The sequence below is a fragment of the Danio rerio genome, chromosome 18, assembly GCF_049306965.1.
Source record: "Danio rerio strain Tuebingen ecotype United States chromosome 18, GRCz12tu, whole genome shotgun sequence".
In the NCBI taxonomy this organism is placed as follows: Eukaryota; Metazoa; Chordata; class Actinopteri; order Cypriniformes; family Danionidae; genus Danio; species Danio rerio.
Window position 1 is genome coordinate 2923313 of NC_133193.1, and position 13141 is coordinate 2936453.

The 13141-nt window shown below is 37.2% G+C and overlaps 1 protein-coding gene across 2 annotated transcripts in view; it reads left to right on the forward strand.

Moving 5' to 3' along the window:
• Nucleotides 1-5505, forward strand: part of nedd4a (NEDD4 E3 ubiquitin protein ligase a) — a 104289-nt gene extending 98784 nt beyond the window's left edge. The window contains exons 27-29 of one of the 2 annotated variants that reach the window (XM_073930132.1): nucleotides 391-487; nucleotides 2136-2208; nucleotides 4576-5505. In XM_073930132.1, the coding sequence (XP_073786233.1) occupies nucleotides 391-487; nucleotides 2136-2208; nucleotides 4576-4678 (273 nt within the window). In that variant the 3' untranslated portion in view covers nucleotides 4679-5505. The remainder of the gene's footprint in view (nucleotides 1-390; nucleotides 488-2135; nucleotides 2209-4575) is intronic. The other variant, XM_073930131.1, reaches the window with a different exon arrangement.
• The last annotated feature ends 7636 nt before the right edge of the window (nucleotides 5506-13141 follow it).

Here is a 13141-nt window from a genome sequence, read left to right on the forward strand (position 1 = left end):
TTTATTTTAGTGTAATTTAAGTTCATTTTATTTTAATTGATTGTTTTGTTATTAAATCTATACAACTTTTTGTAAATAGTTTTATTTTAATGTTTATTTCATTAGTTATTTTATATTTAGGTCATATTCAAGCTAACTATAATTCATTCACACTGTTTCTCTAGGGAAAAAATCCATTGCTTTATGTTTCTTAAGTCTGATAACTGTGTATAACTGTAAAATAACGGCAGTACAATAACCATAATAGTTTGACGGCTTAAAATATTAATTAATATTTATTATTACTAGTCCTATCCTGTATATTATTCCTAGTATTATAAAATTGAAAATTAAGATTTCATATAGCACATTTATTTATTTATTTGTTTATTTATTTATGTATTTTTTCAGACGGTGTTGCTGATGGATGCTGAAAAGCGAATCCGTTTGCTGCAGTTTGTGACAGGAACGTCTCGCGTACCAATGAATGGCTTCGCAGAACTCTACGGTAAGCCCCTCCCCCATTTTATGATGCTCATTAATAATAATTTCATTGCTTATTCTTTAAATGTTACTGGGTTCTATTATGCCCTTTGTAATATAAGCTCTTCTCAGAGATTTCAGCTCACAAATCATGTATTATTTCATGTTTACAATTGCCCATTTTGGGAATATGTGTTCTTGTGTGTCTCTTTAAATGCAAATGAGCTGATCACTGCCCCTATTCAAAAGACAGTTTTTGCTTTAAATTCTCCAGCAACGACACACAAAACAAATGCATGTGTTTAAAAGTCTTGTCAGTTCGAACTGATTGAAAGCAACTTAATTCATTTTCCTTCGGTTTGGTCCATACCTGCCAACACCGTTTTTCCCATAGTCTCCCGTATTTCAGACCCAACTCCCGCCCTGCACCCGTATTGTTCTTTCTCCCGGGAAAATCCCCAACATGAAACCATCTTCACACCTGCTCTCCGCTCTTCAGTTCATGCACACCTTCCCCCCTGCTCTTCAGTTCGTGCGCGCAACCCTAACCCCCCCCCCCCCCCCCAAAAAAAAACAAACCCGCTCTTCACTTCACGCGCATACACCACTCACCAATCCCCCACCCCCCCTCACCAAGAAACAGTTTGGTCCCATAATTTATCAGGGGTCACCACTACGCAGTGAACCGCCAACTATTCCGGCATATGTTTTACGCAGCGGATGCCCTTCCAGCTGCAACCCACTACTGGGAAACACCCATACACTCTCGCATTCACACTCATACACTTCGACCAATTTAGTTCATCCAATTAACCTGTAGTGAGTGCATCTGTTTGGACTGTGGGGGAAACCGGAGCACCCAGAGGAAACGGGGAGAACATGCCTCCACACAGAAATGTAAAATGACCCAGTCAGGACTCAAAACAGCGACCTTCTTGCTGTGAGGTGACAGTGCTAACCACTGAGCCACCGTACCGCCCTTTTGAAAGCACTTCAATTCATTCACTTCATTCATTTTCTATTCCTTTATTAATCCAGGGTCACCACAGCGGAATGAACCGCCAACTTATTCAGCACAGGTTTTAGCAACAGATGCCCTTCCAGCTGCAATCCATCTCTGGGAAACATCCACACACACTCATTCACACTCATACATTACGGACAATTTAGCCTACCCAATTCACCTATGGAGCATGTCTTTGGACTGTGGGGGAAACCGGAGGAAACCCACGCAAACACAGGGAGAACATGCAAACTCCACACAGAAACGCCAACTGACCCAGCCAAGACTCAAACCACTGACTTTCTTGCTGTGAGGCGACAGCACTACCTACTGCGCCACTGTGTCGCCCTTTGAAAGCATCTTGACACTTTAAATTAATGTTGTATGAATTACATTGTTTTGCCAGTAGGTGGCGATAAACAGCAATTAAAAACTTATTTATCACTGAATGCTTCATTTCAGAGGTTCTTCCAAACGTACTGATTTAGCTGAAAGAAGTGAAGTCGTTCATTCTGAAAATAAATAGTCATTTAAATGATATTTTACTATGTCATCAGCAACAGTAAACAATAAAGAAAGTATTATTTATAAAGAAAGTAGTACTCGTGTAATATTACTGCCTAAATTCTTCATCCATCCTCAATGAGGTCTGCTTCTGCTGGTGTTTCAGGATCCAACGGGCCTCAGTTGTTCACCATCGAGCAGTGGGGCACGAGGGAAAAACTGCCCCGAGCACACACCTGGTGAGAAATCTGTCTTTCTGTCTGATAATGTCTGTCTGTCCATCGACCAGTCTGTCTATCTCTCTGTTTGTCTCTTTGTCTGTCTGTATGTTTATCCATTTGCCTTTTATTTAGCCATTTATCTGTCTGTCTGTCCACCTGTTTTTTGGCACCCTGTCTGTCTGTCTGTCTGTCCATCTGTCTGTTTATCCATCTGTCTTTTCATCTGTCTCTCTGCCTGTCTTTCCATCTGTCTGTCTGTCTGTCTGTCTGTCTGTTTATTCACCTGTCTTTTGATATGTCTGTCTTTCACTCTGTTTATCCATCTGTCTTTCCATCTGTCTGTCTGTCTAACTGTCTGTCTATCTGTCTGTCTGTTTATTCATCTGTCTTACCATCTGTCTGTCTGTCTAACTGTCTGTCTGTCTATCTCTCTGTTTATTCATATGTCTTTCCATCTGTCTGTCTGCCTAACTGTCTGTCTGTCTGTCTGTTTATTCATCTGTCTTTCCATCTGTCTTTCCATCTGTCTGTCTGCCTAACTGTCTGTCTGTCTATCTGTCTGTCTGTTTATTCATCTGTCTTACCATCTGTCTGTCTGTCTAACTGTCTGTCTGTCTATCTCTCTGTTTATTCATATGTCTTTCCATCTGTCTGTCTGCCTAACTGTCTGTCTGTCTGTCTGTTTATTCATCTGTCTTTCCATCTGTCTTTCCATCTGTCTGTCTGCCTAACTGTCTGTCTGTCTGTCTGTCTGTCTGTCTGTTTATTCATCTGTCTTTCCATCTGTCTGTCTGTCTAACTGTCTGTCTGTTTGTCTGTTTATTCATCTGTCTTTCCATCTGTCTGTCTAACTGTCTGTCTGTCTCTCTGTTTATTTATCTGTCTTTCCATCTGTCTGTCTGTCTGTCTCTCTGTTTATTCATCTGTCTTTCCGTCTGTCTGTCTGTCTAACTGTCTGTCTGTCTCTCTGTTTATTCATCTGTCTTTCCATCTGTCTGTCTGTCTGTCTGTTTATTCATCTGTCTTTCCATCTGTCTGTCTGTCTGTCTGTCTAACTGTCTGTCTGTCTGTTTGTCTGTCTGTTTATTCATCTGTCTTTCCATCTGTCTGTCTGTCTAACTGTCTGTCTGTCTGTCTGTCTGTCTAACTGTCTGTCTGTCTGTCTGTCTGTTTATTCATCTGTCTTTCCATCTGTCTGTCTGTCTGTCTGTCTAACTGTCTGTCTGTCTGTTTGTCTGTCTGTTTATTCATCTGTCTTTCCATCTGTCTGTCTGTCTAACTGTCTGTCTGTCTGTCTGTCTAACTGTCTGTCTGTCTGTCTCTCTGTTTATTCATCTGTCTTTCCATCTGTCTGTCTAACTGTCTGTCTGTCTCTCTGTTTATTCATCTGTCTTTCCGTCTGTCTGTCTGTCTAACTGTCTGTCTGTCTCTCTGTTTATTCATCTGTCTTTCCATCTGTCTGTCTGTCTGTCTGTTTATTCATCTGTCTTTCCATCTGTCTGTCTGTCTGTCTGTCTGTCTGTCTAACTGTCTGTCTGTCTCTCTGTTTATTCATCTGTCTTTCCGTCTGTCTGTCTGTCTGTCTGTCTGTCTAACTGTCTGTCTGTCTGTCTGTCTGTCTGTCTGTCTGTTTATTCATCTGTCTTTCCATCTGTCTGTCTGTCTAACTGTCTGTCTGCCTGTCTGTCTGTCTGTTTATTCATCTGTCTTTCCATCTGTCTGTCTGTCTAACTGTCTGTCTGTCTGTCTGTCTGTCTGTTTATTCATCTGTCTTTCCATCTGTCTGTCCGTCTGTCTATCTAACAGTCTGTCTTTCTGTTTATTCATCTGTCTGTCTGTTTGTCTGTCTGTCTGTCTGTCTAACTATCTGTATGTCTGTCTGTCTGTCTGTCTGTCTAACTGTCTGTCTGTCTAACTGTCTGTCTGTATGTCTGTCTGTCTATCTCTCTGTTTATCCATCTGTCTTTTCATCTTTCTCTCTGCCTGTCTTTCCATCTGTCTGTCTGTCACTATGTCTGTCTATCTATCTATCTATCTATCTATCTATCTATCTATCTATCTATCTATCTATCTATCTATCTATCTATCTATCCATCCATCCATCCATCCATCCATCCATCCATCCATCCATCCATCCATCCATCCATCCATCCATCCATCCATCCATCCATCCATCCATCCATCCATCCATCCATCCATCCATCCATCCATCCATCTATCTGACTGTCTGTCTGTCTGTTTATCTGTCTGTCTGTCTGTCTGTCTGTCTGCTTGTTTGCCTGTCTATCTGTCTTATGTCTTTTTCTCCTCCCTCATTGATGAGTGTGTGTCTGTGTGTGTGTGTGTGTGTGTGTGTGTGTGTGTGTGTGTGTGTGTATCCTTCAGCTTCAACAGACTGGATCTTCCTCCGTACGAGTCGTTCGAGGAGCTGCGAGAGAAGCTGCACATGGCCATCGAGAACGCACAAGGCTTTGATGGAGTCGACTAATCTGAGTCCCGCTGCCACGGCAACAGCGTAACCACAGCAACAGCATCCCGACGACACGTGTGCATGTTTGTGTGAGCGGCGACACGATCCGGTGAACACGTGTTATAAAAGCAGATCTCCATCACCAAATCTGTACGTTTACATCAGAAGGCTTTGCAATGTCCTCCTGCACACCGCTGTCAGCATCTGTAGAGTTGATCATATCTATGCATTTGAGCATAACTAATGGCCCGTTTCCACTGAGTGGTACAGTAGGGTATGGTTTAATAGGCTTTTATGGCCATTTCCACTGTCAAAAAGGTACCTAAAAGCGAACCGTACCCTACCACTTTTTGGGTATCCTTTCGAAAGGATACGTAGCACGACAAAAGGGTACCAAAAGGCAGAGCAAGACGCACAACTGAATGCTGTTGGTTTACAGAGATACGTCACTAGCTCGTGAAGAAGCAGGAGAATGAAAACAAAGCAATTTTTAAATACACAGCCAAGACATTACACCGTAATAATATATACATATAATAACGAACCATGGTCGACAAGAGCTCAAGCAAACCTTGTCGTCGTCTTGATGAACAGCCACGAAGCCAAGATGAAGAGCAGAATCTACTAGGGCTGCACAATACATCGTTTCAGCATCAAAATCGCGATGTGCGGATCAACGATAGTCACATCGCAGGAGGTGCGATGCAAAGCAAAAAAAAAATATTATTATTATATATATATATATATATATATATATTAGGGATGGGAAGATTAACCGATATGTATCGATACGCGGTCATGCGCGTGCACGATGCGAGTGCATCGGTTGAGCAGCAGAGGATGAATGAAATTTTGGAAGCAAATCGAGATGCATCGGTTTTTGCGAGATGCATCGATTTTTCCGAGATACAGCTTATATTTTTAATATAGAATGTATTTTTTATTTATTAACAAGTGTTGTCAACCTGTTTTTGGCGCATAATTTAATCGACCTACATAAAGTATGCCTTAGCAACGGATTTGTGGATGTGTACACTTCAACCAGTGTATCAGGTGTGCGGATGAAGCTAGTGGAGCGCCCTCAGAAAGCGCGAGAAGCAAAACAAACATTTTATTCCTCACTGAGTTTTAAATCTAAAGTATGGCAACATAATGGATTTAAGGATGGACGACTTGACAGGACAGATGCAATTTGCAAAATGTGCCGCGCATCTGTAAAATACGTGGGCAGTACGACTAATCTGAAATCTCACTTGAAGCGGCGCCACGGTGTTGTTGTGAAAGCATCTTCCAGTGTTCCTGCATCCCCGGCTTCCTGCCCTGCTTCAACTGTAGCTACCAGCTCCAAAAGTGGTGAGAAAAGCATTGCAAGTTTTTTTTTCCGTGCGCAACAGTTTTGTGCGCTCTACGCCAATAACGAATGCTATTGCATTGTTCATCTGCAAAGATATTCAGCCTAGTGTCACGGAGAACGAAGGTTTTAAAAACCTCCTCCTGTTAAATTTTTTTTTATTATAATAATAATAATAATAATAATGATAAAAATAATGGGTGTCACGGTGGCACAGTGGGTAGTTTGACCACCTCACAGCAAGAAGATTGCTGGTTTGTTATATTTTTATTAGCCTGTTGTTTACAGTGACAGTGATGTTTCAAAGCAGCATAACACTGCTAGTTCACAACCTTAAGTTTTGAATAATCAGTGACAAAATATATCTTTGTAAAACTTGTTTTCATAGTTGAAAAGTTAAATCACAATTCTTGTTGTGCAATGCTCAACCTTTATGTTGAAAGAGTGCAAATATATATATATTTTTTTAATATATATTGCACTTATACATTCTGTTTATCTTGAAAATACTTAAATAATATGTGCTATATGTTCTAAAATGGCCCTCTACTGTAAACTGACACTCTGGCTCTGAGAGAAGAGCCAGTTTGTAAAAAAAGTCTTGGTTTTGCTTGGTTTATAAATAATCAAACTCATTCAATGGCACAGCATCCTCTTTCACATCATCTCATAAACTTGATCTAATTAGTTAGTGCTGAATTATCGCATTGTATCGTGATATGGGTGTGAATCGTATCGTGTTGCATCGCAATATGTCACAAATGTATCGCTAATATATCGGATCGTATTCTTTGTATCGAGATGCGTATCGGATCGGCATTATAGCTTAGATGCCCAACCCTAATATATATATATATAGTATGGGTGGAGCCAAACCCAAATACGGTATTCGGATAAGCACGAATAGCGTGTTTTTACCAATACTTATTTCGAACAAATACTTAAAAAATTATTTGTATTCGGGAACAAGAAAAAAATTATATCAAAAAGCTGCGTTTCCTCATGAGACCGCAGTGCATGCCCGCGTGAGTGAGTGAGTGAGTCAGACGTTCAGGAGTCGGGGGGCGGGGTGGGGCCGCAGTAAAAGGTGACTGACGCAGGCTGCTGCTCCACACAGCAGCAGAGAAGGCTCGGCAGAGCGAAAAATACTTTACTGCATCACTATTTTTGTTAAATAAATTTTTGTATCTGAACTAGGCTCCAGAGTGAGTTTATAAACTTGTAGCGTACTTAAAGCGGAGTTTGATCGGTATATTATTCCATTAGGCTGCATTATTGACGTCTGCAATCTGTTGCTCTCTGTTTATGTAAGTTAGCTCTGTTAGCGCAGTAATTAAGACAATAGACTGTTGACAGAGTAACGTTAACGTTCGGTTATAAAGGTTAAAACGATGCTTGTGTAGTTGTGTTGAATTGTATGCACTTATAGGAGTTTTATTCGTACGTTTAAATTACTGTCATTTGCAGACAGCAAGATATATGCTAAGCTAGTTAACCTTAGCATAGCTTCCTGTCACTTATAGATATATACATCTATGCCCGTCACTTATTAACTTTTAGGCACCCAAATAGATGAGTGATGCTGCTGCTGAGTCATTCTTGGTCCTCCACCAGCCAAAAAAAACCTTTCTCTAGTTCTTTGTGTGCAGCAGATAAAACGTGATAAGTGATACTGTATGTAATGTGTGCAAAAGTATATCTTAAGTGTGTGTGTGTATGTATATGTATATATATATATATATATATATATATATATATATATATATATATATATATATATATATATATATCGCATATATATATATATATATATATATATATATATATATATATATCGCATATATATATATATATATATATTACATTTTATTGACAAGAACTAATTTTTGCTGGGTTATCTTTTTGGATAGCTATTATAACTACACTTTTTGATGTACCAAAAAATATTTCCTACCATTTTGTCAAATTGCTTTATTTTTATTAGTTTTATAAATAATAAAAATACATTAAATTAGAAATTAGAACTTTAAATTCTTAGAAAAAAAAAATCTAGAGTTCAGATGCCCAAACCTCTAAATGCCATGTAAAATGAGCATTTTTCTCAGCCTTGTATATTTATGTTCAGTTATTTCACTTTAACGGCAATGAAAAGAATGTATTCATCACTATAAAAGTAAAATCACTGAGTCCACACACAGGAGTTGGAGAAAAATGCTCATTTTAGAAGAGAATATTTAATGCCATTTAGAGGTTTTTGCATCTAAACTATTCAAATATGAAAAATAGACTTATTTTTAAAATAGAATTTTTTTAAATCATAATTTTTTGGGGGAAATTTGTTTTTAAATCAAGTTTTAACAGATTTCCCACAGAAAATTATTAGTATTAAAAGTATTAGTATTAAATAGTATAAAAACTGAAGCCTTCAGGCAAATAACAAACTGGCCAGTGCATTCAACCTTCCTCAGTCAGAATTTCGCCATTTGAATAATAAGATAAATTCAAGCATAATAATAATAATAATCAAAGTCTTTCAAACCACCTGAATCCCCTTGGCTACGCGCCTGACTATTTAATTTTACTCAATAAATTGTATGAAGAGAGGACTAATTGATAATATATTTTAATAGCAGTTAAATAATTATTAGCAATATATAATACATATTAAAAAAACAATATTCATTCTTGGCGGGGGTGTGGGGGGACTCGTCCCCACCAATGTCAAGCAAACCTACGCCCTTGAGCGAGAATGAGGTCGACTAAAAACTTTCTGTCATACACAACGCGCACCAAACCATTGGTACCCTTTTGGCAGTGGAAACGCAAGCCTGATAAAAGTGACCCGTATCACACCATACTGTACCACTCAGAGGAAACAAGGAATTGTACATGAGCTTTTAAGTCACGCGCTATAGATGTGCACTATTTGGCTATTCAGAAGATTTCCCCGAAAATACGAGACCATTATATTTTTGGAAATCTGCGCAAATATTAGTTGTTCTTCTAAAGGATTTTGACAATGTCTCCCGGCATCCTTACTTGCATTGATTTTGCTCTTAATCTTGTTTTATTTTGGTTTTTGTTTACATTTTGTGTTTGTTTGTTTACAGACACCCCCGTATGATTATTAAAATCACATTTGTTTTGTACCGCTTTCGAAGGTTGAAGCACTTTTCTAAAAGTCTTACTGTGTATAGATATCCTCTATCAAACTGCATTGTGATTCTGTGCTTTATATATATCATTTATTAAATGTTTACAGCATAAATATTGCTTAAAGTAAGCATGTTTGGTCTCGCGGGAAGCGTATCGGACTGTTAAATAACTCTGCCTTCATTTGTAATATTGTGCTGACGAGCAACTTTTAATGACGAAACACTTTTATGGTCTATACTGTTGTATAATTCAACACTATTGTATGAACATCCGCTGCGTTTCTACTGCGGCTCTGGACGTTTTTGACACTGAAGAGATTCAGAAAGAGTTTTCTAACAGAGCTTTATCAGCAAAGGCGTCTTTCGTTTTAATGTAAATTGTGCTGATTTTAATTGTCATGCCGATCTTTATGGCTACATATTTTTGGACAAGTAATAAAATGAAAATAACTCTTACCATGTGATGTCTTTAATGTGTTCTGTCAAGTCTTTTTTGCCACCCTGCAGCCCAAGACCGGTTACTCACTGAAGCTATGCAGGGCTGAGCCTGGTTAGTACCTGGATGGGAGATCACATGGGAAAAACTAGGTTGCTGTTGGATGTGGTGTTAGTGAGGCCAGCAGGGGGCGCTCAATCTGTGGTCTGTGTGGGTCCTAATGCCCCAGTATAGTGAAGGGGACTCTATACTGTCAGAAAGCGCCGTCTTTCGGATGAGATGTTGAACTGAGGTCCTGGCTCTCTGTGGTCGTTAATAATCCCATGGCCTGGAGACCCAACTGCATGCTCAGACCTGCACTTTCAGACCTATTGTTTTCTCAGACAGTGCCACCTGCTGTTGGGTTGGGTGAAGCAACAAGTCCAGAGACCCAACTGCATGCTCAGACCAGCACTTTCTAGCAAGTAGCAACATCAGACACGCAAGTAAGGTTATTGCTTTTATTAAAGCGATTCCTGAAAATTACCAGGTTTAATGGCATAAATCAATGTGGTGTACAATATTACACTAACAAACAATTATTTCAGTGTTTGGTTTGATCAAAATTAGTGTCAAAAGATAGCATTATTTTATGATATTTACAGCTTGCTCTTATTTTATGTATTATTGTACTATTCTGTGACAATTTTCTAGCAATGTTTTCTGGCAAAATAAAAAACTTTAAAGTAAAAATGGTAAAATAAAATGTATAATATATAACGCAATTATTATTTGTAACATATTTTAGTGCTGTAGGTGCTACTGTACATATTACTGTATTATCAATCTGAAAGTGCAACTAAAGACAATGACAGTAACGCAATAACAGTTTGACAATTGTCAATAAGTTCTGTAATAATTACAAATGAGATCTTTTGAAATGAAAATATCAGTTAATCTGCATAGAATTTATTTGAGCTCGGTCTTGTAGGTTAAAGCAAAGATAATTTGCTTGTGATGTGTACTTTTTCCCCAGATTGATAATACAATTTAAAAGGGGGGGGGGGGGGGGGGAGTTCTGCCAACACTAATACAATGCACCAAAGGCTGCAGATATTATATGAAGAGTTCAGATGCAAAAGCATCTTTTCCTTTAAATTTAATGAAATTTCTGTAATTTAATATCCATTATTTTACGTTACATTTATGTAATTTATTTTCCTTTTTTTACGCCATCTCAGCTGCCAGAAATAAACCATAAAATTATGGATTTTTTTACAGTGTATGAAAATAGAAAAAAAATGTGTGTATGTGTGTGTGTGTGTGTGTGTAATATATATATATATATATATATATATATATATATATATATATATATATATATATATATATATATATATATATATATATTTATATATATATTCATCTATTTATTCATTTTTTTCCGCTTAGTCCCTTTATTAATCAGGGGTCGCCACAGCGGAATGAACCACCAACTTATCCAGCATATATTTTACACAGCAGATGCCCTTCCAGCTGCAACCCATAACTGGGAAACATCCATACACACTCATTCACACACATACACTACGGACAATTTAGCACGTGCTAAATCCTACCCAATTCACCTGTACTGCATGTCTTTGGACTTGTGGGGGAAACCGGAGCACCTGAAGAAAACCCACGCCAGCACAGGGAGAACATGCAAACTCCACAAGTCAGTTGGCATTTTTGTGTGGAGTTTGCATGTTCTCTGCGTGTTGGCGTGGGTTTTCTCCAAATGCTCAGATTAAGCTAAATGAATGAATGAATGAATATATATATATATATATATATATATATATATATATATATATATATATATATATATATATATATATATATAATGTGTGTTGTTGTTGTGTGTGTGTGTGTGTGTGTGTGTGTGTGTGTGTGTGTGTGTGTGTGTGTGTGTGTGTGTGTGTGTGTGTGTGTGTGTTTTATATAATATAGTCCTGCAAACATTTATACACAAAGTACACAAATATATTTTGTAATAATTATGAACTTTTATTTTGGATGTGATTAATTATGATTATAATATATTAAAAAAATGGCATTAATGCAAGATTTATTTTGTCAAAAAACATTGTTTTGATGGACGGCACATAAATATCAGAAGATGTTTTAGGAACCATGTCAGTTTTGTTTGTATTTTAATTGTATGTATTAATAAAGTATGTATGTAATTATTAAAGTATTTATATATATATATATATATATATATATATATATATATATATATATATATATATATATATATATATATATATATATATTCCAAGGTTTTTTGTATTTATACTTAATCTTATATATTAATTTACATTATTATCCTTATTTATGTATACTAAAACCAAATAATTATTTTAAACGTATTATTGTAAACGATGTTGTGAGGCTGTAGTTCTCTAAATGTCCACCAGTCAGCAGTAACAGCCCAGAAGGGAAAATTCGCTACGCCATTTCTGCTTTTTACCACAAGGTGGCGCACTATTGCTGTTAACTTTTAAATATGTGTCATTTTGGCGTAACACTTCATTTAATTAACTTTAGCCTAGATATTTGCCATCTATTCCTCTACGTAAAAGTGAGGTATATGTATTAAAATGTATTTGAAAGTAAAGTGTAAAGTAACAAACCCTGAGGTCCGAGCAGATTCAGAATGCTGACTGATTTATTATAATTATTATGGTGTTTTTTTTACGTCTGTTCACAGCAGTGGAGAGTGAATGACAGAGCTTTTGTCCTCTTTTCTGTCCTCCTCCTGCTGCTCAGGTCAGTTCAGCCTCACGGAACATAATACGCGACCTCTCGGACACTGTTGGGGGCGCGGTTTACCCGCAGAGGGGCGGGGTCACAGTCCAATAAGAGGCGGCTCTGAATACGTGCCGGATCTTCTTTCGCTCTGTCGTGAGAATCTGCTATCGATTATTGATCAGATCTGCCCATGCATTAGCATATTAGCAGATGCTGCTTCCACAATGAAAAGGAATAAACGAGATGCTTTATTTTCCCCAGATACAAATAACTCTGAGCATCCTTATGGCACAGATGTAACCGCATCAGATGGACAAGAGCTCGAGCATTAATTACTATTTATTAAATATGACCAAGATATATGACTGAGAACCATTTATTGTGATGTAACTATAGTATTAATATTACAGGAAGATGTTTTATTGATTGAAATTAATTGTTATTTAGTTTATATGCATTTTTATCCATTTCTCAGTGAATATAGGTAATATATATTGGTGAATTTGAACAAAACAGAATTATTAAACAGATATATTTATTAAAATAATTATTTAGTCACTGAACATCTTTGGAAATATAATGATTATACGTTTAAATTCATGTCAAATATGAATTACAAGCTACAAATTTAAAATATGTTTTATATCTTTGTTTTTATAGATTGTTGCTCATTATTAACTTTTTATTTCATATTTTCCCCACATATACATTTGGGCTACTAATTTTTGGTTATTATGAGTTATTTTGTTAGATTAGCTTCAGAT